Source organism: Oryctolagus cuniculus, chromosome 8 (assembly GCF_964237555.1).
Source record: "Oryctolagus cuniculus chromosome 8, mOryCun1.1, whole genome shotgun sequence".
NCBI lineage: Eukaryota > Metazoa > Chordata > Mammalia > Lagomorpha > Leporidae > Oryctolagus > Oryctolagus cuniculus.
This window is the reverse complement of record NC_091439.1, coordinates 71,006,863-71,031,946: the sequence shown is the minus strand read 5'-3', so window position 1 is coordinate 71,031,946 and position 25,084 is coordinate 71,006,863. Positions and strand designations below refer to the sequence as shown.

General features: G+C 41.9%; 1 protein-coding gene and 1 long non-coding RNA gene across 20 annotated transcripts in view; both read left to right on the top strand.

Moving 5' to 3' along the window:
- The first annotated feature begins 2,084 nt into the window (after positions 1-2,084).
- LOC108178106 (uncharacterized) lies at positions 2,085-10,774 on the top strand. The gene is made up of 3 exons (XR_001794802.3): positions 2,085-2,214; positions 4,007-4,219; positions 10,267-10,774. It is a non-coding gene; the product is annotated as an uncharacterized lncRNA (long non-coding RNA).
- A 4,195-nt stretch (positions 10,775-14,969) lies between these two features.
- Positions 14,970-25,084, top strand: part of PDLIM5 (PDZ and LIM domain 5) — a 220,801-nt gene continuing 210,686 nt past the window's right edge. For 10 of the 19 annotated variants that reach the window (XM_070047856.1, XM_008267586.4, XM_070047854.1 and 7 more), the window contains exons 1-2: positions 14,994-15,123; positions 18,254-18,391. In XM_070047856.1, coding sequence (XP_069903957.1) covers positions 18,296-18,391 — 96 coding nt within the window. In that variant the 5' untranslated portion in view covers positions 14,994-15,123; positions 18,254-18,295. Of the gene's footprint in view, positions 15,254-15,830; positions 16,113-18,252; positions 18,392-25,084 lie in introns of those variants that run through there. The other 9 variants (XM_070047857.1, XM_070047853.1, XM_070047846.1 and 6 more) reach the window with 6 other exon arrangements.

The following is a 25,084-nucleotide window of genomic DNA, read 5'->3' as shown; positions in this document are numbered from 1 at the left end:
TTTTTTTGTTATTGCTGCCTCAACCATTGCCCTAGCAATGGGTAAGAAAGAACTATTTTCTCTCCTAAGACATGTTGATTGATCAAGTTTAATTCTTGCAGATTGGCTGGGGTTGGGTTTTGCTGGAAGCCACTCAGAAAAAATGAAAGAAATCATGAAACCTCTGGCTCTGTTGACTAAAGCATTTCATTTATTCATCTGTTAACTCAGTACAAGAGAGAGTTAATAAGACAAATTTTAGTTGTCCAAGAACTCATAACTTTTCAATTCAACTTTTTGATCAATAAAAGCTAGGTAATAATAAATTGATAGCATGTGCATGTACAAAAGAAAAAGAGTAGTTAATATTATGTAGAAACAAATCTTAATAGCATGAATGAGCTTGCAAAAAGATGAAAAAAATTCTGATTTTTCCAGCTTGAAAATCTAAACAAAAATTTTGCTTCTTTGGAAAGTCGTTTCATAAACATTTAACCAACTCCAAAAAAATCTGGAGTCCTTTCTCTAAAATCTGTGTTTTGCCAGAATTCAAGTCTAAATGACTTGATGCATGGTGGATAGCAGAGCCAGGAGTCACTGGCTGCTTAGTAAGTTGCTTGCTAAAGTTCAGCAAGGGGCCTGAGGAAACTCTGAAATGAAAAAGTCACTGGAAATGGGACTCATGGACGTAGGTAACCTGAAATCAAAGGAGTGGTGTATCTTTAGAACAGGGTATTTAAGTAATAGACAGAAACAGATTAGGTTGGAACATTGACAGAGAACGGTTTGAAGCTAAGCTCTGATCAGTGCTGGGGAAGGTGTGTTATGAGCATCCCCACTGCTTACAGAAGTAGCTTATCTACAGAGGAGGAAGAGTCACCTGATTAGCCCAGTGGGACAAGGCTTCTCCTTATTTTCAGGCACTTCTTTTTCCTCTGATTCTGAACTTGTTGGCCAAGCCTCTAACCTAAATTTTGTTTTCCAATTATTCTTTCCTGCAAGTAAAAAGACCGGAAAATTCCAGATTGCTTTGCAAGTGTGCTTTACACATAATTTAATAATCTGCTTTCCAACAGCTTCTACTGAGCTTTTTTCTCAGCATGAACGAGTCCCTGAGAAGCTGTCTGTTCTACAGCGGAATGAGTAAAGGTGAATTTCTAGACATGTTCAGTTTCATTTGATGGAGACCTCACAAAGATTTATTTGCTCTGAGTTTCATTGCAAAAGAAGGGCTGCCAGGCATTCTCTTCTTACCAACGTTAACTGTAACATGGATATTCTAAAACCTGCATTCCATCATCCAACCTGAGGCATTCTCTTTGCTTAAAACTACATAAAATCTGGCCGGCGCCACCACTCACTAGGCTAATCCTCCGCCTGCGGTGCTGGCACACCAGGTTCTAGTCCCGGTTGGGGCGCCGGATTCTGTCCCAGTTGCTCCTCTTCCAGGCCAGCTCTCTGCTGTGGCCTGGGAAGGCAGTGGAGGATGGCCCAAGTGCTTGGGTCCTGCACCCCATGGGAGACCAGGAGAAGCACCTGGCTCCTGGCTTTGGATCAGTGCGATGCACCGGCCGCAGTGCGCCGGCTGCGGCGGCCATTGGAGGGTGAACCAATGGCAAAAAGGAAGACCTTTCTCTCTGTCTCTCTCTCTCACTGTCCACTCTGCCTGTCAAAAAAAAAAAAAAAAAACCTACATAACATCTTATTTTAAGTTATGGTAATAATGGTAATCATTGGGGATGGATAATGACACATTGAAAATTCATTATAGTAGTCTTTCCATTTTGTGGATTAGAAGATTCCATAAAAAGTAATAAAACCAAACCAAATGAACAAAAAGACACACTGAGAGATTTTAAATCCATCTTCAAAGAACTTTCTAAAATTGAGGTTATGTGATTTGTTCTCTGCTTGGATTTTCAGTGTATTTGTCTCCACAACAAGCAAAACTGGAGCTCAAGTTACTTGGGCAATGCTATCAGGTGTCCAGCAGCTCTGCCCCTTCCTCTGTGCTGTTTCCTTGCCAGGAGGCTCTATATTTGGGTCTGTGTGTAACAGTTGATACTTTGGCTCAAGCTGGAATGAACCAACTATTTCTTTTCTAGGAGGGATTGATACGCGTTTGTCCTTGCTGATCATATTAAAGTATCTGTGCAGAAAATAGAATTTTGATTTTTCTTGGGGAAGTGTCTGCCATCTTGATGAAAGTTCTAGAAGCTCCTCTGGTATGTCAAGGTCTGTATTCCTTTGTATGCCAAGGGGATCTCTTGTTCCAGATTTATGTATGTTCCTATCTTTGGGCCAGAAACACTTTAATGTTAGAGAGTCTAAGTTCTGAAATAATTTAACACACTGATCTAATTATTTTTAGATAAATTTTCTTTATATACAAATATATATAACTCAAATAATATGAATTTATACATAATATAAGGTTAATCAGTATTATAGGGGCCAGCTTCGTGGCGCAGTGGGTTGGGGCCTGAACCTGCAGTGCCAGCATTCCATATGGGTGCCATTTCAAGTCCCCCTGTTCCACTTCTGACCCAGCTTCCTGCTGGTGCACTTGGGAAGGCAGCAGAGGATGGGCCAGGTCTTTGGGCCCCTGCATCCATATGGGAAACCCAGAGGAAGATTCTGGTTCTTGGCTTTGGATCAGCTCAGGTCCATCCATTGTGGCCATTTGGGGAGTGAACCAGCGGATAGAAGACCTCTCTCTCTCTCTCTCTTTCTCTACCTCTCTCTCTAACCTTGTCTTTCAAATAAGTAAAATATATCTTAAAAAAAAAAAAGATTGATTAATGGGGCTGGCATTGTGGCAAGGCAAATAAGTAATATTACATTTTAATTTAACCCAGGGACTTGGTATAGACACATCTTAAATTTTTTTTTTTTATTTTGAGTATCAGAGATACAATGAGAGAGGAGAGAGACACAGAGTGATCCTCCATCCTCCATCCTCCATCCTCCATCCTCCATCCTCCCCAGATGGCTATGTTGGCCAGAAATGGACCAAGGCAAAGCCAGGAGCCAGGAACTTCATCTGGACCTCCCATGTGAATGCAGGAACCCAGACACGTGGGCCATATTATGCTGCATTCTCAGGCACATTAACAGTGAGCTAGATCAGAAGTGGAGCAGCAGGGACTCCAACCAGTGCCCATAGGGAATGCTGGCCTCGCAGGTGGCAGCTATACCTGCAATGCCACAATGCCAGAAGGCTATAAATCTTAATAGAAATAATGGTTTCATTCTAAAATAATTCAAGAAATAAAATATTCTTTATGTATGGAATTGGATTTAGAGATTTCTCTCAATCTCGAAATTATGATTGATTTCATTATGATCAATATTTTTACCTCATTACAGCTTACTTATCGAATTTTCTGTGTTGTTTATGCAAAAACAAAATTTGTCAAGGAAGTGTGACATTTTGAGTCATAACAATGTTGGACTCAGTCATATTTATATAATAATAGAATCCCAGGGGCTGGCGCTGTGGCGCAGTGGGTTAACACCCTGGCCTGAAGCGCCAGCATCCCATATGGGCGCCGGTTTGAGACCCGGCTGTTCCACTTCTGATCCAGCTCCTTGGCATGGCCCGGCAAAGCAGTAGAAGATGACCCAAGTCCTTGGGCCCCTGCATCCATGTGGGAGACCTGGAGGATGCTCCTGGCTCCTGGCTTCTGATCGGTGCAGCTCCGGCCATTGCAGCCAATTGGGGAGTGAACCATCGAATGGAAGACCTCTCTCTCACTCTGCCTCTCCTCTCTCTGTGTAACTCTGACTTTCAAATAAATAAATAAATCTTTTTTTTTAAAGAAAATAGAATTCCAGAGATACAAACTTCCATAATACACTCTGTTAACCAGCCATATATTTTAATTATGTGCACAAATATATAGTTAGATTGTATGGTTTTAAAACCTTGGTTTTGCATATACAAGCTAGTTATACAACTGTGATCCAATTACACTAACTCTGTGCCTTCATTTTCTTCTTTTAAATTATTGTTCATTTATTTCAGAGAGAGAGAGGGAGAGCAAGAAAGGAAGAGGAAGAGAAAGAAAGAGAGAACAAGAACATTCATCCATGGACCACTCTGCTAATGCCCTCAATGGCTTTGTCTGTGCAGAGGCCAGTCCTATTTCCCACATGGATGGAGAAGGCCAATTCCTTGGACCATCACTGCTGTCCCCCAGGGTCTACATTAGCAGGAACCTGGAGTCCTATGTCAGAGGTAAGTATTGAACTATCACTTCAATATGGGACATGGTGCCTTAACTGGCACCTTATCTACTAGGCCAAATATTCACCCCATGCCTTCATTTTCTTATCTGGAAATACTAGAAATCTTCAAAAAAATCATGGAACATGTGCATTATGTAAAAACTATGTATGGGGGGCCAGCGCTGTTGCATAGTGGGGTAAGCTGCCGCCACCTGCAGTGCTGGCATCCCATATGGGTGCCGGTTCAAGATCCGGCTGCTCCACTTCCGATCCAGCTCTCTGCCATGTCCTGAGAAAGCAGTGGAAGATGGCCCAAGTCCTTGGGCCCCCTGCACCTGTGTGGGAGACCCAGAATAAGCTCCTGGTTCCTGGCTTCAGATTGGCACAGCTCCGGCCATTGCAGTCAATTAGGGAGTGAACCAGCAGATGGAAGACCTCTCTCTCTCTCTCTCTCTCTCTCTGCCTCTCCTTCTCTCTCTGTGCAACTCTGACTTTCAAATAAATCTTTTTTAAAAATCCATGTATGGATCACAAATAATTTTGTGCCCAAAGAAACTCATAATAACTTGTGATAACATGTCTGAATAGATGTACTTTGAGGCACCAAGATAAGATATCACTTTGAAAACAACTGATAATCAGAGCAACATGAATCCTGCTAAAATTAAAGCAACAACAACCATCACATTTATGTGAAGCTTAGGTGAAAGAATGGTGAAATCATGGATGTTTACATAGGGACAAGGCCCCAAGGAAACCAAGTTTACAAATGGAGAACTCATTTGCAGAAAGGAAGGAATGATGTTGAAGATGAAACCTGAAATGGCACACCAGCCACATCAATTTGTCAGGAAACAATCAACTTTGTGCCCTCACCAAAGGGACCCATGACTCCCAGTGGAAACAAAAGCCAACAGCATGGAAATCTCATCTGGTTCAGCTAACATAACCCTGAATGAAGAGTTAAAGGGAGGCAAACTTTCTACACAATGGGTGCCAAAACCGTTGTACCTAGACCAGCCACAGAAAAAGGGCAGAGATTTCAATCAATGGAAATATTGAACAAGTGGGATCAGGATCCCAAAGCATTTCTTCAAAGTATTGGGACAGGAGATGAAATGTGTCTTCGCCAGTATGATCTGGAAGTTAACGCACAATCAAAGCAATGGCTCCCAAGTGGTGCAAGTGGCCTAGGCAAAACAAATGAAACAGGTCAAGACTAAAGGTTATGGCAACAGTTTTTTAGGGATGTTCAAGGCATTTAGTTTGTTGACTTGCTGGAGGGCCACAGACCGATAACATCTGCTTATTAGGAGAGTGCTTGGAGAAAGTGGGCCGATGATTTTGCAAAAAAATGCCCGGAGAGCCCTTCTCCAGGACAGTGCTCCTGCTCATTTCTCTCATCAAACAAGGGCAATTTTGTGAGAGATTTGTTGAGAAATTGTTAGGCTTCCTCATTACAATCTTGATTTGGCTCCTTTGGATGTCTTTTTGTTTCTGAGGTTTTTTTTTTTAATTTTTTTTATTTAGTAAATACAAATTTCCAAAGTACAGTTTATGGATTACAATGGCTCCCCGCTCCCCCATAATTTCCCTCCCACTCGCACCCCCCCCCCCATTTCCCACTCCCTAGAAACTTATAAAGGGCACCCATTTTTCTTCAGTTAATGATGCCAAGAAGTTGCACTGACATGATTTAAATCTACCAGGATGCTCAATTCTTTTCTCAGTTCTTTTTTTGTTTTTGGAGATGTCCTAAATGGCAGATCTTATTGCTTACAAAGTATTTTGAACTTGATGGGGCTTATATTGAGAAATACAATGGATTTTAGAATTTTTAGCTTTTAGTTGCACTTTTCCATAAGAATTTTTGAAATGTCAGGCCAGCGCCGCGGCTCACTAGGCTAATCCTCCACCTTGCGGCGCTGGCACACCGGTTCTAGTACCAGTCGGGGCGCCGGATTCTGTCCCGGTTGCCCCTCTTCCAGGCCAGCTCTCTGCTATGGCCCGGGAGTGCAGTGGAGGATGGCCCAAGTGCTTGGGCCCTGCACCCCATGGGAGACCAGGAGAAGCACCTGGCTCCTGGCTCCTGGCTCCTGCCATCAGATCAGCGCGGTGCGCTGGCCGCAGCGCGCCAGCTGCGGTGGCCATTGGAGGGTGAACCAACAGCAAAAGGAAGACCTTTCTCTCTGTCTCTCTCTCTCACTGTCCACTCTGCCTGTCAAAATAAATAAAAAATAAAGAATTTTGAAATGTCTTAGTAATGGTAGCTAGTTCCTAGAGTTTCTAGGAGGATGAACACGTCAACAGATATGAATACATAGATAAATATGTTGTGTTTAATAAGTATCATTGTTGAAATATCCTGGTATTTATAAAAGCTATTTGCTTTTTTTTAAGATTTATTTATTTATTCGAAATTTAGAGTTACACAGAGAGAGGAAAGGCAGAGGGAGAGAGAGAGAGAGAGAGGTCTTCTATCTGCTGGTTCACTCCCCAGTTGGCTACAACACAACGGCCGGAGCTATGCCAATCCAAAGCCAGGAGCCAGGATCCTCCTCCGGGTCTCCCACATAGGTGCAGGGGCCCAAGGACTTGAGCCATTTTGTACTGCTTTCTCAGGCCATAGCAGAGAGCTGGATAGGAAGTGGAGCAGCCAGGACTTGAACTGGTGCCCATATGGGATGCCGGTGCTTCAGGCCAGGGCGTTAACCCGCTGTGCCACAGTGCTGGCCCTATAAAAGCTATTTGTAGGCTGGTGCTGCAGCTCACTAGGCTAATCCTCCGCCTGTGGCACCGGCACACCAGGTTCTAGTCCTGGTCGGGGTGCTGGATTCTGTCCTGGTTGTCCCTCTTCCAGTCCAGCTCTCTGCTGTGGCCTGGGAGTGCAGTGGAGGATGGCCCAGGTCCTTGGGCCCTGCACCCGAATGGGAGACCAGGAGAAGCACCTGGCTCCTGCCTTCGGATCAGCGTGGTGTGCTGGCCACAGCGGCCATTGGAGGGTGGACCAACGGCAAAGGAAGACCTTTCTCTCTGTCTCTCTCTCTCACCGTCCACTGCCTGTCAAAAAAAAAAAAAAGCTATTTGTATATATACATACCAATGCATATCAATGTGTATAGTCACCCCCCAGTGTCAGTGGGTCAGTGGTGTATGGGATCCAAGGCCCTCTCCAGTAATAAAGTCCATAGATGCTCATGTCCCTTTTTTTTTTTTTTGAAGATTTATTTATTTATTTATTTGAAATTCAGAGTTACACAGAGAGAAGAGGAGAGGCAGAGAGAGAGAGAGAGAGAGAGAGCAAGTGAGCGCACAGCCTTCTATCCACTGGTTTGCTCCTTGATTGGCTGCAATGGCTGGAGCTGTGCTGATCCAAAGCCAGGAGCCAGGAGCTTCTTCTGAGTCTCCCATGTGGGTGCGGGGCCCCAAGGACTTGGGCCATCTTCTACTGCCTTCCCAGGCCATAGCAGAGAGCTGGATCGGAAGTGGAGTAGCCAGGACTTTTAACTGGCACCCATATGGGATGCTGGCACCACAGGCAGTGGCTTTACCTGCTACGCCACAATGCAAGCCCCCTTATATCCCTTTTATAAAGTGACATAATATTTGCATCTACCCCATACAACCCTCCAACATACTTTAAAACATCTCGAGATTATTTATAACCAGTATAATATAAATGCTATGTAAATAATTGTTATGCTGTATTGACTAGGGAATAAAGAGAAGAAAAAAGTCTATTGTGTTCAATATAGATACACCCAACCCAGGCTCACCTTGTAGTACATTCTAGAAGATCAATGCTCAGATCAGGACTAGAGCGATACTGAGAATGTATCAAATGATCAAAAAATGGGTATGCCTGCCCATTGCTTCATTCACAGGGAAGCTGTTAGAGTTCACTGTGTGGCAAATTTAAATTTCATTTTTGGGGGCTTTCTGGAATTTCCTTTTTAGTGTATTGTACCCATGTTTGCTGGAGTCTGCAGATATGAACCTACAGATACCAAGGACTTAATGTATGTGTATATAACAATGGTATGTGTGTTAATATGTACTTACTAGTTCTGTTTACTACAACAGTAAACTATTTTTCACAGAGGATTTCAAAAGTACAAAAGCCAAGAAGAGTTAGAATAAAGTTATACCAAATTTTACCACCCAGAGGCAACGACTGATAACATTCATAGCCGAACTCTTTCCATGAATTCTAATAGGTAAACATTAATGTGTAAGTAATATTTAACTAGAAATGAATAGATTTTAAAATTTATGCATAGCAAAACTGGAGTTACCTTGTTAAAGCCTTTAAATTCTGAGAGGAAGCAGGCATCCAACTATCAGTGGCATTGTGTTGTTTTGATACAGTTATTGATCCGTACTCATTCTCTCATATTATTACTTATCTTGAAAACCATTCTATGTTTGTTACAGATTTTTGATGAATTGATTCATCACTCTTAGGACTCTGTTCCTTACATTTTGGCCAGAAATGATATGCCTTAATACATTCCACTGTGACTACAAATGTGGGAACCTTCCAACCAAAATATTAGTTTCCTTGCATTTCCCAGAGTATATAAATGGATTTTAAAAACACTTAGTAGAGGTACTATCTTTGGGGTGGAGTGATTTTACTGTAAATAAAGTGTGTTAAGATTAGACTTCCCCAAGGATCTTACCAATCCAAAATACCACTTGTTTAAGACCTTATTTGTAATACTAGCCTCATTCATAATCATGTCCTCATCACTCCACCATTGATCGAGAGATGCATGAGAAACTCTAAACCCAGACATGTGAAAAAACATATCAGATTAATCAGTAGAGATTACATCAGTAGTTTGGAACAAAAACCATACTTGAAAAAAACTAAGATTAAAAAACCAATTCATTTAAAATCAATTTTGGGTTAATAAAAGTTTATATTATCATGATGAATTCCATCAATTCATGTGGGTTGTATTGTCTTATATATAGATATGTATGTGTGTATAATGTGTTCTTTAAATCTATGAAATATAGAAAAGTATACAGTGAAAACTTAACTTCCTCATAATGCCATCTCCCAGAGATAACTCCTGTATTTATATATACTTTGCTATACATACAAAGATAATTTCTAGAATAAGTAGTGTTTCACTTGTGATTCAGAATAGATACAGTTGTTATTAGCTGTTCCATTGGTTAAGAAACTGATAAGGTCAAAAAAGATATTGATTTCTTGATTCTAAGTGATGGTAGGTTACTATACTGCACTACTTTAATATAAATACTTTTAAGAATCTTGAAGTGACTTATTTGAAAAGTCATCAACTTAGAAAAATCCTAAAAGCAAAAATTACAATATTTCCCCCCCAAAATGAATTTGCTGATCACATCATTTATATCAACAGAGCTTGTGGCTTGTAGATGCTCACTCAGTAAGAGTGCATAACATTTTAGTGACTTATGCCCAGGTGTTGATGGTAAGAAAAAGTCATTGGCAGTGTATCAGAAAGGGTTTAGAGAGGAAACAATTGGTACACTCAAAGTGTTTAACTGAGAATAATTTATAGGGATTTTGTACAGAGGTGTGGGCAGGTGTCTTCTTTACAAATGACTTACTACGTTTTGTAAGTAAGATCTAAGTCAGTACTCTCATAGTGAATATTCTGTCTTTTTGCATATTCTCCTGAACTTATTGGTAGAAATATACAAGATATTATGAGTACATTTTTTATGAATCTCTCCTTGGTTTCCCAGACCAACTCTTTTCACATCAACGCAAACTAACCCTAATCCTAACTGGAAGGTTGAATGAGACTTTTAATCCCAGTCTGCCCATGAGTCAGGTTGAGAAGATGACTGCCTTGGCACAACTAAGGGGGTTCTGCTCCAGGCCCATTTCTTACTTTCTTCAAATAACAACTTTAAATTCCAAGCATCAGATTGGCTCAACTTTGATATTATTGTGAGAACTATTCCTCCCCTTCTGACATCTCAGACCTGGAGCTATCCGGTTCTTTTTTGCAGTGTCTTTGCTGTCTATCCTTATTTGTTCTTCTCACTTCCCAGTTGGCTGACATTTTGTACAAGAAACCACCAATGGAATACACGACCCCTTCAAAGCTTACTCCTCTTCCTTCAGTATCAGTTATTAATACCACTCCAAAACTGAACCTGGGAGTGACATTTGTTTGGTGGAGAAGACATCGCTTGGGACACTCATATTCCATATTAGAATTCCTGGATTCTGGGGCCAGAGCTTTGGCATAGTGGGTAAAGCCACTGCCTGTGGGGCCAGCAACCCACGGAAACACTGGTTCCAGTCCCAGCTGCTCTACTTCCAATCCAGCTCCCTTCTAATGCGCCTGGGAAAGCAGTGGAATATGGCCCAACTCCTTGGACCCCTGCATCCATGAAGGAGACCTGGAAGAAGCTGCTGGCTCCTGCTTCGGAGTGGCCCAGCTCCAGCCATTGTGGTCATTTGAGGTAATGAACCAGTAGATGGAAGATTTCTCTCTCTCCTCTCTCTCTCTCATTCTTTCAAATAAATAAATAAAACCTAAAAAAGAAAAAAAAATTCTTGGATTTGAATCCTGGTTCTGCTTTTGATTTCAGCTTCCTCCTAATATGCACCCTAGCATACCTCCATCCAAAACAGTACTTACCTAAGTGTGTAAATATTTGCTGTAGTGTTTTGTTATCTGATGTATGACTCAGTACCTCTTGCAGGTGATGCCTCAAGTACTTAAGTTCTTGCCACCCACATGGCAGACCCAGATTGAGTTCTGGGCTCCTGACTTTGCTTGGCCAAGCCTCAACTATGGCAAGAATGTGGGGAGTGAGCCAGCAGATGGAAGATCTCTCTCTCTTTCTCTCCTTCTCTCCCCCTCTCTCCCTCTCCCTCTCTTTCTCTGCCTTTCAATTTTTTCTTTAATAAACAAAGATGTAAAAAAAAAAACAACTTGAATCTATGATGCTAATTTAAACTTTGCACTCCCCTTCAATCACAGTCACCTCACTTCATGATCTGTCCTTACAGTCTTTCTTTTCCTGTAATTAATTAATTTATTTTTGAGACGACATTTTTAATTTATATTGTAGTCAAAGACTTAGTGCTCTACTAAAAAACCATACTGCCTTTTTTGCCCATTTATTTATTCCTTTTCACTTGCTTTGTGCCTCCTTTGCTTCTGCCTTTCCCACAGGATTCCTTAGTAAGACTTAATATTACACTGTACAGGGGCCGGTGCTATGGCACAGAGGGTTAATACCCTGGCCTGAAGTACCAGCATCCCATATGGGTGCCGGTTGGAGACCCAGCTGCTCCATTTCCAATCCAGTTCTCTGCTATGACCTGGGAAAGCAGTAGAAGATGGCCCACGTCCTTGGGCCTCTGCACCCATGTGGGAAGCCCTGGAGGAAGCTCCTGGCTCCTGGCTTCAGATCAGCGCATCTCCGGCCGTTGCGGCCAATTGGGGAGTGAACCATCGGATGGAAGACGTCTCTCTCTCTCTCTCTCTCTCTCTCTCTCTCTGTATCTCCTCTCTCTGTGTAACTCTGACTTTCAAATAAATAATCTTTAAAAAAGAAAAAAAATAAATAAAATTACACTCTACATTTTATCTCTTTACCAACTGTCTCTTCAGGTGTAAGAATAGCTAATGCTTTCTCTTCATTTTAGATTTTAAATGTTAAATACTCATACCTCTGAGTGATTTATTTTCCTTTCAGGATTAGAACTGAAAAGACAATTTGGCTTACAGTAATATAAGAACTTTTTAAAGCCCGGCACCTTACAGTTTATTGGGTACAACTGTAAAAACTCGTCACAGCCATGCCATCTTGTAATTAAAAAGTTTCTGTTATTTTTGAAGCTCTGTAAGAGGTTCTGAGTCATACACTGGATAACAAAATGTTAGAGCAAACATTTACACACTTATGTAAATACTGCGTTTAGATGGAATACTCTGAAAACCTCTTTCTGCTAAATCAGCCCATTTTTTGATTTTTTTTTTTCCTATTCTAGCTTTTTGTGAACTCAGTATGACAATGTGAGACTTTTAATATAGTTTCCTTTGTGGCCAGTGCCTCATTGCTAAACCTGCTGGAGTTAACAAGGCCAAGGACACTGGTTTGATTTCCCAATGGATCCAGTATCTTCCTGTTAGATTGTAGCCACCGAGTGTCCTTCAAACCATGACCAACCATTTCATAAAAGTTGTCATGAGGCACACGGCGAAGAGGAGTCAGTGGCCATTCAACATAAAGCAAGTTAGGGCATGCATCCTACTGGAAATGGTGCCGATCATTCTTCATATACGAATAATTCACCATTTATTTTAGCTGTACAATTTGTTGCAGTGACACCTCTATGACTCTCAACAGTGTTATTTTTCACAATATTCTATTTTCTTTTTCCAGTCTTTCACCTGGATAGCTTACTGAATTTACAAAGAGACAATGTGATGTCATGAAAAGAACATGGTGTTTGGAGTTAGATCCTTATCACTAATGAGTTATGTGACCTTGGCTAAATTTCTTAACCTCTAAGTTTGTTTCTTCCTCTGAAAAAACACCTACCTTATATGGTTGTAAAAAAATAAGGGGGCCGGCGCTGCAGCTCACTAGGCTAATCCTCCGCCTTGCAGTGCCGGCACACCGGGTTCTAGTCCCAGTCGGGGCGCCGGATTCTGTCCTGGTTGCCCCTCTTCCAGGCCAGCTCTCTGCTGTGGCCAGGGAGTGCAGTGGAGGATGGCCCAAGTGCTTGGGCCCTGCACCCCATGGGAGACCAGGATAAGTACCTGGCTCCTGCTATCGGATCAGCGCGGTGCGTCAGCTGCAGCGCGCCGGCCGCAGCAGCCATTGGAGGGTGAAACAACGGCAAAAGGAAGTCCTTTCTCTCTGTCTCTCTCTCTCACTGTCCACTCTGCCTGTCAAAAAAAAAAAAAAAAAAAAAAAAAAGTAAAAAAAAAAAAGCAAAAGAAATAAGGGGCCGGTGCTGTGGTGTAGTATACAAAGCTGCCATCCTCAGCGCTGGCATCCTACGTGGGCACTGGTTGGAGTCCCAGCGGCTCCATTTCTGATCCAACTCCCTGCTAATGTGCCTGGAAATGCAACAGAAGATGGCCCGAATACTTGGCACCCTGCACTCAAGCAGGAGACCCAGAAGAAGCTCCTGGCTCCTGGCTTTCGATCAGCCAACCCTGGCAGTTGTGACCATTTGGGGGAGAGAATCACTGGATGGAAGATCTCTCTGTCTCTGCTTTTATCTCTCTCTCTCTCTCTCTCTCTCACCCTCTCTTTCTCTTTCTCTCTATAACTCTGCCTTTCAAATAAATAAATAAAAATTTTTTTGACAGAGTTTGATAGTGAGAGAGAGAGAGAGAGAGAGAGAAAGGTCTTCCTTCCGCTGGTTCACTCCCCAAATGGCCGCCACAGCCAGCGCTGTGCAGATCCGAAGCCAGGAGCCAGGTGCTTCTTCCTGGTCTCCCATGCGAGTTCAGGGGCCCAAGCACTTGAGCCATCCTCCACTGGCACTGAATTTTCAACAGTAGAGTGAAATATAGTCCTCCCCAAAGAAAGTTGTGTTTAATGGAGATAATTCTGCTTCAATTTGGAAATTCCAATTAGTTAAAATGTCCAATTAATTAAACTGATATAAAGCAAGAAAACCCTTTCCGTTTTCCAGTTGCAGTAACCATGTTTCAACTGTCCAACAGCCACTGAACGTGTGGCTACTGATTTGGACATAGCAGCTTTGAACCTTTTGTTGTCACTTCTAGAGGGTTCAAAGACCTCACCAAGTTCAGCCTTGCTTCCATGTCGCTTGGTTAAGAGCTGTTCCTATAAGGGAAGTTTAATTGGCCCAGTCCTTAAGAGGCCACTTGGGACTGCAGCAATCTGAGCGCCTGGATTCTGGTCCTGGCTCTGCTTCTGATCCAGTTTCCTTTCTCCCGTTCCCTTATCCTGGAAAATGCTGTGCGATGGCTCAGGTCGGAGTTCTGGGCCCAGCCCTGGCTATTGTGGGCATCTGGGAAGTGAACCAGTGGATGGGAGATCTCTCTGTTAGGAAAAAGAAGGAGGGGGGGAGGAAGGGAAGGTGGGAGGGAGGGAGAGGACGGAGGGAAGGAGGGGAAAGGAAGAAAGAAAGAATTGTTCTTTTCACATTTACAAGGCAATTCGCAGTGCAAAAGAATCTACAAGTTACTTTCCGGGTATTCCAAGTTCATTATCCGCATTTGCCTAGGAATAAATTCCTCGTCAAAATCGAGGAAACTTTCAGAAGGAGGAAAGCAGGTTATGGATCTGGATATAGAAAAACAAGTTCAAGATGAAGTGGTTGCAGCATTGTCGCGCGATGTTAGATTTCAGTGCTGCAGATTAGGGCTACCGATTTTCACCTTCCCGACAAGCAGCTTTCAGGGTCTGCTCTTCTCGGAGCCTACAACTTCTCTCAGAAGAATCCAGGCGGTAGCTGCTGAACTTGCATAGATAGGGATGTAGCCAAAGTCCTCTTCTATTTTTAGCCAGAGCAACTGTTGGCCAATACAACTTTCTGGGCAGAGAAGTGCACCCTCCTGCAAAACGGACACGCAGAAGGTTAGCCCTTTGCCAGGTCCCCTTTGAAATCCCCTCACACTACTCCCACCGAAACTCGATAGCGCAATTGTTTTCCGCAGCGGCTGCAGCCAGCCCCATCACGCGCGCGCCCCGGGCACCCCCTTCGCCTTCTGGGTCAGGGCTCGGAGCCCCACCGCGCTGCCCGGCTGGGGGCGTGGCCTGGCGCGAAGGGGCGTGCCCAGGGCCGGGGGCGGGGCTGCCGCGCCGGGAGGCGGAAGTTCTCGCGGGCCGCGGGGACGGCGCACGCACCGCCAGTCACTTGTCAGCGCTCGTCTGAGGCGGAGGCAGCGCCGCGCCGGACCCGAGGTGAGTGTCCGGCGGCTGCAGATGCGCGTCTCGGCTCTGTGGCAGAGAGGAGGGGAGAAGCTGGTCTCCTCGTGGGCCGGCTCGCTGAGGAGGAGGAAGGGGCGCACCTCGGGCCGGGGCGGCTCCTCAGGTGCTTTCTGGGCGCGGAGCGGCGGAGGTGGGAGAGCGGCCAGGGCGAGAGGAGCTCCCGGGAAGAGGCAGTGCGGGGGTGGGCGTGAGGCTGTAGGGCTAGCCCTGGCAGTTCGGGTCGGCCGGGAGGAGCGCCCTGGAGGCTGGGGGGTGGTGCGGGCGGGCTCCGGGGGGCTCCTGAGCCCCGCCGCGCCGACCTTCCCCTGCCGGCTGCCGGCGTGGCTGGGCGGCCCGCCTCGGGTCTCCCCACGACCTGCGCCAACCCCTTGGGGGAAGACGTGAGTTATTTTTGTGTGTGTGTGCGCTCAGGGTCCTGAGGATCCTTCATCCCCACCCCCCACCCCCAGTATTTACAGTTGTGTAACCTGTTCAGGGAAAACTTGTGCGCCCAGACATAAAGCTCGTTAAAAAAAAAAAAAAAAACAACTTGCCTAATTGTTGGGGCTTTTGCAAGGCGGTGCGTTTGACAATAAGTGGAAAAAGGAAGGGCGTATGGACTGGGCAGAACTTGGAAAGAAAATCCGTAGCCTGCGCTGGGCAGGGCAGGTCTAGGGTGTGATCGCCGGCTCCTATCCCAGGTCCGCCTCCCTGACCGCGAGGACGTCTGAACCCGCCTGCCACGGAAGCAGCGCGCCCGGGAGCCTTATTTGGCCAACAGGGCGAGGCGCGAACCTCGGCTGGAAACTGTCTCGTCGGCTACTTTTCGTCCTACGCCTGTGGCTTCTGTAGCTCTGCTCCATTATCCCTCTATTGGAGGGCAGGGGCCGGGGGAGGGAACCTCAAGATATTTCTTCCTAATTTCAGGCTCTACTTGTCACTTGGTGCAGATCATCGCAAGTTCTCCACCCTAAGAAGCTCGGGTACAAATGTGGCAATACCAAGTTTCCTAGTCCTAAAGTGAAGTTAGTGTGTAGACTTCACCCGAAAGGAATCCCCACGTTTTCTGTGTTTCAAAGCAGGTTGCTGTTTCCTGCTGACTCACTTATTTAGGAAGGATTTGGTCACTAATAGCTAGAGGGAGGAGACCCGGAAAAGACCACTACAACTATTGCCATGGCTTAGGGATCAGAAGGTCTTGAAGGCAAATGAATTGCAGGTGACGCTAGCAGGAGAGTCCAGCTTGGAGATGTCGCTGGCTACAAGTGCAAAGACTCTGGCCTCGTCCTGTGACTGTGACCTTGCAGGTCCTATAAATTCTGACAACAAGTGGGAGAGGTCAGGAAGGGAGTCCCCAAGTTAAGAGAAGTTGCATGTCGATGGCTTGATATATAAATTAAATAGATTTTCTTGTAGGGAAGAATGGGCTAGAGGAAGTTGAGCCTAAAGTTCACATACTTCCCCTGCTAGAAGTTAAAGATTAAAAAAAGGAGGGCAGGCAGCCTGCGAAAGTCAGTTGGCTTTACATGATTCTGATTTGTCACGTGTGCCAATAGCAAGATTTTCTCGACTACGCTACTAGTTTTAATGAAGATCGTCTTTTGTATTGCAGGAAAACACCACCTCCCCGCTATTAATTTTTCACCTACATGCAACAGTTTAACTTCTGGCGTGGCTTTGGGTCTTTTTAGTGCCTGTGTCTGCTACTTCAGTACTGAAGTAATGTGTTATTGCCTGCTAGTTTAATGTACTTCCACGCCATGGAAAAGCTCATTTAGTGCCTAAGTAGATACAGTGCAGATTTTTCCCTGATTTAATTTTTCTTTAAGATCCAGGCTTATTTGAAAGTTGGGTCTAATTTTCCCTTTCTGAGAAGAAGGAATCTGTTTGCTTTAAGTTTGAATAGCTGCATCTGTCACTCTGAATCTGGTGTGAAGGGATAGTAATTTTCAGTGTGTTAAAAAGTGGAAAAATATGTCAAGACAGGTAATATAAAGTGAATTTGGTTGAACAGCTCAGATTTTCCAAGGAAGTGTGTCTTAAATGGCTGCTTCCTAAAGTGTCTTTTAATAATTTTAAAATTATACACCTGTTAATATTTTTAATACTTTTAAAAGGAGAGACCTGTTATGTTTCTTAGTATTACATTAAAAAAAAAAAAAACTCCATTCCTCCCAATTTCTCCCATCCCTATAAAAACCAAAACACCCAATCAGACTTCGTTTTTTTTTTTTTAAAGTACAACCTTGAGAGTCATTAGGAGCACAAGCAAAAAAAAAAAAAAAAAGGAAAAAAAGAAAGCACTGAGGTGCTGATTCTTTTTTAAATCTCAGTTCAGTTTCATGTGTAAATGTTAACCCTGTGGTCCTATGGCATTCAGTCATAGTTGTATTCAGTGAGTGCTCACCCCTCCCTGTGAGAAATGTGTATGAAACGAAAAGCCGCTTCTGCCTAAATGTCACCATACTCAAGCATTTGTCATTGCCTATTTGAGGGAGAAGTGAATATTACTTTAAGTATAGAAGATACCATGTCCCTGGAAGTGGAAATACGAGTTGTAGTTCATGATTGGAGAAAAGAGTTTTGTGCACAGGAAAGCATCTTCTGTTTTAAACGATTTAGTGTTTGGAAAGCATGAATGGGAGCCTGCTGATTTGCAGCCCTGTCCATGTGTTAGAATAGCTTAGAATTTAAGTAAGTGAAATTGAAGGACTCTTGCCAACTGCAGGCAAAAGAATGTATGAGGTAGAAGGAAAGGGAAAATCACTTTGAGTTAAACCTGAAATAAAATCCTGCTTTTCTTATATACATTAATGAGGTGTTGTAAAGTGCTTTGAATTAAAGTTTGTGTGCAGGAAGCTAGAATATTGGATTGTAGCAAATTGTAAAACTGGTCAAGTAAGTGTCTAGAAATATATTCTGATACAGAATTTTTAGACTATGGAAATTGACTTGAGTATAAAAACTGTTTATTAGCTTATACATTCCTTTTCTTAGGCTGAAATTGGTGAGGAACTTAATAGACTTATTAAAATAATTAAGTTGGCTTTATATTAAATACATTTAAATGTGTAGTAAGGTTTCAAATAAACATTTTTGGTAACCATTTAATTTTCTTTTACAGTTTCTTACATTTTCTGGCATTGGCCCTTCAGCCATTAGAACCATGAGCAACTACAGCGTGTCCTTGGTTGGCCCAGCTCCTTGGGGTTTCCGACTGCAAGGTGGCAAGGATTTCAACATGCCTCTGACAATCTCTAGTGTAAGCAGACTTTACAGATTTTATTACAGATGTTCATTCAGTGTGTGGCGCTCGAAACCTCAGGGCTCATTGTTGAATTCTCTGTTGACCTGTACTTTATTATGATTGCTTGTAGGATCTGACTTTGGCAAATTTAGTTATCTATAGTGAAGGAAGGGAGAGGAGATTTAGCAAGGATAAATGATTTCATTTTAGTTTACTTTTTATTTCACTCCCCCAACCCCATATTATCAGTAGGAAAATGGAAAAGCATTTAATTGAGGACAGACCCTAAAATTTTGTGTGGCCAATTCTCTGGACTTTGTACTTTCTGCATATATAACTTTAAAAGGTTGCGGTATGGAATTTTAGCTGTCCCTCTCCGATCTAAATGTTGTTTATTAAAAACTTTTGAGTAGGCCGGCGCTGCGGCTCAATAGGCTAATCCTCCGCCTGCGGCACCAGCACACCGGTTCTAGTCCCGGTCGGGGTGCCGGATTCTGTCCCGGTTGCCCCTCTTCCAGGCCAGCTCTCTGCTGTGGCCAGGGAGTGCAGTGGAGGATGGCCCAAGTGCTTGAGCCCTGCACCCCATGGGAGACCAGGAGAAGCACCTGGTTCCTGGCTTTACATCAGCGTGGTGCGCTGGCCACAGTGCGCCAGCCACAGCGGCCATTGGAGGGTGAACCAACGGTAAAGGAAGACCTTTCTCTCTGTCTCTCTCACTGTCCACTCTGCCTGTCCAAAAAAAAAAAAAAAAAAAAAAAGTAAAATCTGATAAAATGACTATTTTTGGTGTTATTTCCTGAAATAGCTTTCTGGTGGAGGTGCTGGTCAAACAGTAAAATGACCAGAGCTACCTGTCTTTCAGGAGGAAATAAAAGGCTTAAGTTTCCAATTACAGAGTAAGGCTATGATTAATTGAGATTTGGCATTTTACTCACTATGAATATAGTTTGAATGTATTCTTGAATATATTCTATGTAAGTATTTTAAGGGTATATTTTCATGATGAGGAGGAGGAGGACAATAATTGTAGCTTCCAATTATAGGGGCTTGACTATATGTCAAGAAATGTTTCATTTTCATCACCAATAGAAAAGAGTTACTACTGGTTGCTTACATAACTTTCTAGAGTTCTGTTTTGTCTTTTAAAACACTAGAGAGATAGACAGATGGGTAGTTTCCATCTGTTGGTTCATTCACCAAATGCCTGTAATGGTCAGATCTGAGCCAGGCCAAAGCCAGGCTCCAGGAACTCAGTCCAGGTCTTTTAAGATGATGGCAGGAGCCTAATTATCTGAACCATCGTCTTCTGCCTCTCAGGGTTCACATTAGCAGGAAACTGGAACTTGAACCTAGGCACTGTGATAAGGAATGCAACATCTCAACCAATGGCTTAATCACTAAGCCAGATAACTGCCCCCAGAGGGCTTGTTTATATGTATTCAAATAAAGCAGGATTTCTATTCTTTTACTCAGATGATAGCATACTAGATACACTGTCCGATGGCCTGCATTTTTTTTTAGAATTTACAATGGAAAATTTTCCCTAGTAATGTATAATGTGAATATAAACTTTTTCAGACAACTGTATAGTATTCTCTTATAGTTAAGTAACACTTATTTAACCAGTCCTTTGCTAAAGGGCACTAATATTGTTTCCAATGTTGCTATTACAAACAGTGCTGCCATGAGCACCATACATATGTGCACATACATATGTGTCTATACATACGTATGCTGTATATGTCGTTTTGATAGGCTGCGTTTTTTCCCCCTAATTACTATAAATATATCATCTCAGTTAATTCTGACACCAGTCTACAAAATAGTGATGTTATTCCCACTGTACAAAACTCCTGTGAGCTCACGTGGCTGGTGTGGAGGAGCTGACTTTCAAGCTGGAAGCTGTTGCCACAGTAATAATTTGCTTTATCTTAAATTTAGTTAGATTGTTTCTCTACTCAGGTGTTTAGTAGGTTATCTTTTGTTTCATTAATATATGTGTATATATAAAAGCCTCTAGAAAGTTATACAAATAGCTATATAAATACATACTGCATCTTAGTGTGCTTGCATATATGTGTGTGTGTGTCCATCTTGATTTTGCAAGATTAAAAATCAGTTTGTAGCACTATTTAAGAGCTACAAATCCCATTTTATTAATAGTTTCTTTGTTCTGGGCTGCATATTTTAAAATTTTATCTCTATCCTGATTCCAGTTAATTAGATTTTATAAGGTCTTATGTATATTCATAATCCAGCATGCAAGTTTTAGGAGCTTTCATGATTGGATGAAATTGTACATGTAAAGGGTCCATGTGAAAATGTGTCTTGTGATTTATTCTTGTTTTTTCCTTCTGCTGAAGATTTATTATGAGGATAGAAATGGTAGTTGAATATTGCTTATTTTTTGCTAGTATTTTATATTAAGCTGGAGCATTTTACAAAGTTTAAAATACTGAAGTTTTTGCTAGAAAAAAGTCTAGGAATGTATTGACATCTAAATGAAATACACATAATCATCCTTTTGTCTTTTGTTAATCAGAATGTAAGTGGAATATGCAAATTTTGTGGTAATATGCCTTTAAAAAGTTTTATGTGCTTCAGTTCCCTGGCAGACAATTTGAGATGGTAGCTCTATGTTGTGATGCTGATACAACAGAACACTGTGTACATACATTTGTGCCCTCCCCTGGCAAAGAAGAAATGCCTTCCTTGTGTAGACAGAGTGCTAATTAAAGGATTTCAAACATACTGATTAGAAGAGACTACGGGAACAAAGCTGCCGAGTTATTTCTGTTCTCTGACAAAAGTCTCTGCCATCTCCTGTGACCTTTTTGGGCCTTGTGCAGTGGGGCATGCAATCCATTCTGGACTGGAGAGGATTGGAAGGGGAGGGGGAGGAGAGAAGGGAATGTTGGCTTAACTGGGCTGTAAGGCTGTTGGCCTTTCATTGTAGTTATTTTTAACCCCTTGTGGGTTTAGTTTAAACATGCCCAGGAACATTAATGAAGATTTGTGCCTAATAACTAATTTATGTTGTGGTAAAATTATTAATGTTATAAATTTTAAGTTACTCTCATCTTAATTAGTTCTTTGATTATACTTATTCTGCCTTAATTATATAAAATTACTGGGATATTTTTCAGTGAACATCAGGTACTTTAATAGTGCCAAGAAGCAATTAAAACCTGAAAGCATGCCTTAAAACTTGTAATTTAATTCTCTTATTTTAATAATGCGTATGAAATTCTTAGTAAGGTTTGGCATACAATATACTCTCAATTGTTATCTTTTATGATGACATTATTAAATTAAAAAAAAATTTTAAGGAATGGAAACTGTCTCCCATAATTGTAGGGAACATAGCAGTAATATGTTTTTTCACTTAGGGTTTATTGGGATTGAAAAAGAAAAAAAGAGTCAGAAGTTTGTGTTTAGCTGGGAACCTGTATCTTTATATTTAGTGTTCAGAAACATTTAGTTCTTTGGTCAGATATTATTATGTTGAACTCTGAAGGACCCTTTCCATTCCTTTATAACATAGTAATTTTGGGGCACAAATTGTGTTTTGAGATAAATAAGCTAGTGGCAGGGACTGGGAGCTTTTTGTTTTGTGAGATTTTGCTTTACTGGCATATGCATATGCTGTATATGACTTTATCTTAAGCATACAAACTGTAAAATTTTAACATTTCATTCACATTTCTTCATCATCTGTGTTGTGTGAGTCTTGTATACTGTTTTGTGGGTGAATTTCTAAGATTGGCAATTTTTGCTAACTTTGAAAAAAATCCTTCAGATTACTGTAACTGTATGATCAGATGTCATTGTCTTCAATTTCTTATCCTTAAAGTGGGGTGCTGGCTACAGGAGTTTATAGGCAGAGTGTTTATGACCCTGTGTTTATGGACTTGCCCTGAAGCTGTGGAATGTGGGGATGGGTTTCATTGTAGCAGTGTGAGTTTTGTTGGTCTTTGCCAATATATTTTATAAGAAGAAATAGGAGACTTGTTGCACAATTCAGGACTGTATTTTGGCAAATTGATATGCCTCACAGTAGAATTACAAGAAGGATTATATATTTGTGAATGATATCTTTTAAGTTTAACATCTTAAAGTTTAAATACTCTGCTCGGTGTTATTTCTCATGTGTTATTTCATTGTCAGTATTTGGATTCTGTGAAGATTGTCTCCCAATTCTCCAAAAATATACTTAGACATCTCTTAAGTAGATAAGAATGAAGTCAGACTTTTCAATACCAGAATAATGGTGACTTTGAGTCTTAAAGTTAGGGGAGGATGAATTGTTACAAGCTCAGACAAACTTTTGGTTGGATTTGAAAAGCAGAAGAAATTGACCACTTTCTGGAATGAGTTCTGTGTGGGAATATAACACAACAGAGAAAGACAAAAGTTGTGTAGCACTTTGCCCTTGAATGCATTCATTCAGTAGTGATATAAATACTTCCTAGAAGCTTTTAAAGAAGATACTAAGTGTTGGCAAGTGAAAAGTTTGGGTAGAAACGAAACATGCCCAGTCCTACTATACTAGACAGTGTCATAAGCCCTGACAACAGGACGGTATATTTGATGAGATGACAGTGATACAGATAACTTTTCCTCAGTTCTAGTGGGCGTAGACATTTTTATTGTCTTTGTAGGGGTTGGCTTCTTTCAGGAGAAATTAGTTGAACTTGAAGGATGTAATTTGAACATCTCCAAGTGAGGAGGGTATGGTGAAGACAAAGACTTTTTCTGCCATTGATTGACTGAGTAGAGCTGGGAGTGTTAGCTGAATGATTCTCCAGACGGGCCAGCTGCAAAGTTTCTCTCCTAGATGAGGACAGAAAGACTTACAGTCTTCTCAGGCTGAAAAGGGAGACCCATTCTACCTTGGATAAATGAGCCCATTGTTAATTTTAAGCTGTTGAGTGTTTTCTTTTACATTCCCGCCAAACCACCCTGTCATTATGCCAAGTTAGAAAGTTAATTTAGTTTGTATAACTACATAATGTATATTTCACATTTCACCCTCTGCTTTTGTGTGGGGTATAGAGGCCTATCTTTTCCCATCTGGAAGTTTCTATCTTTTGTGGTCACAATTATCAAGAATCTCGAGGTAATTCTGATGATATTTGGTAGTATATTATTTGTAAAGAATTGAAAATCTTATTTCAGATTAGATGTTTCAGAAAAAAGGGACTTGCACATTTTAGTCAATGTTGGTCATTTTGGAAAAATATCAGTTAAAAGGAATTTTACTGGTAGGCAGGACTTTTGCATTTTGTGGAAGAAACAGTATTGTATGAGAATAGAGGAAGGATATCACTTTATACTAAGAAGATTTTTGGGGCAGGCGTTACGTCAGGTTAAGTTAAACCATAGCTTTTAACACTCATATCCTGTATTGGAGTGCTGATTTGAGTCCTGGCTCCTCTGCTTTGGATCCAGCTTCCTGCTAATGCATCCTGGGATGTAGGAAATGATGGCTCAAGTGCTTGGGCTCCTGGCATCCTTGTAGGAGACCCATATGGAGTTCCTAGCCCTTGGCTTTGGCCTGGACCTGTCCTGGCTATCGTGGGCATTTGTGGAGCAGACCAGCAGATAGAAGATACCTTTCTGTCTCTCTCTGCTTTTCAAGTAGATGAAAATAATTAAAAATTAAACATTTATCTTTTTGAAAAGAAGATTTTTATACAATCTATTTACCTATCCATGAAGTTAGGTATAGTATCTGCTTACTTAAACTGAGAATATTGAAGCCCATGGATTTGTTTTCTTCTATTTTCGAGAATTTTGAGGCAAAGAGTTTCTCTTTATCCTGGTTGTTGGTCAGGCAAAATGTGAATGTACAGTAAATCAAGTGACTTTATGAGAGCCTGTTTGCTATAGTTCTTACCTGAATTCACAAATACCACAGGACTGGTTATGCTGTTTGCCCCACTTACAACTACATGGAGAAGATACCTGATATGATTTAGTTAATCTAGACAGAAGGTGGGGAACAATTTGGAAATTCATAACATCACTTGTGGGCCATACAATACTATCAACTTAAAAATTAGTCTGCTATAGATTTATTGAATGTTAAGTCCCACCTGTGAATACCTTGGCAGGGCCAGATGAAATGATTTTGCAGGCCTTCTTTGACTGGCAGGCCAGATATTCTCCACCCTGGTCTAGAAGGAAATATTTTCCATGGACAAAAAAGGGGTATTCTTTTGTTGTCCCACAAGGGATAATTATGTTTCAGTTTTAGCAGATGAGAAGCTAGGTTTCTGAGATGGAAAACTATTAAATATATAACAGAAAAGTTGACAAAATTAGATATTACCTTGTGAAATAGCAATATGTGAATGCATTTGCAAGTAAAGGACATATGGGAGTGAAAAGAGAAAACTTCAGTTTGAATAACTAGAGAGCAGTGAGCATGGTGTCTACTTGTTTCTTTAGAGCTACTGTATAGCCTGTTGTGAAAGCAAGTTTGGGTCCCCTGCATCAACATGGGCTAAGTGTCTGCCTGCGGTGCAGGCATCCCATGTGGGTGCCAGTTTGTATCCCAGCTGCTCCTCATCCAATCCTCTCTCTCTCTCTGCCTCTGCTTCTGCCTCCATGTAACTCTGCCTTTCAAATAAATAAATAAATCTTAAAAAAAAAAAAAAGAAAGCAGGGCCAGTGCCGCGGCTCACTAGGCTAATCCTCCGCCTA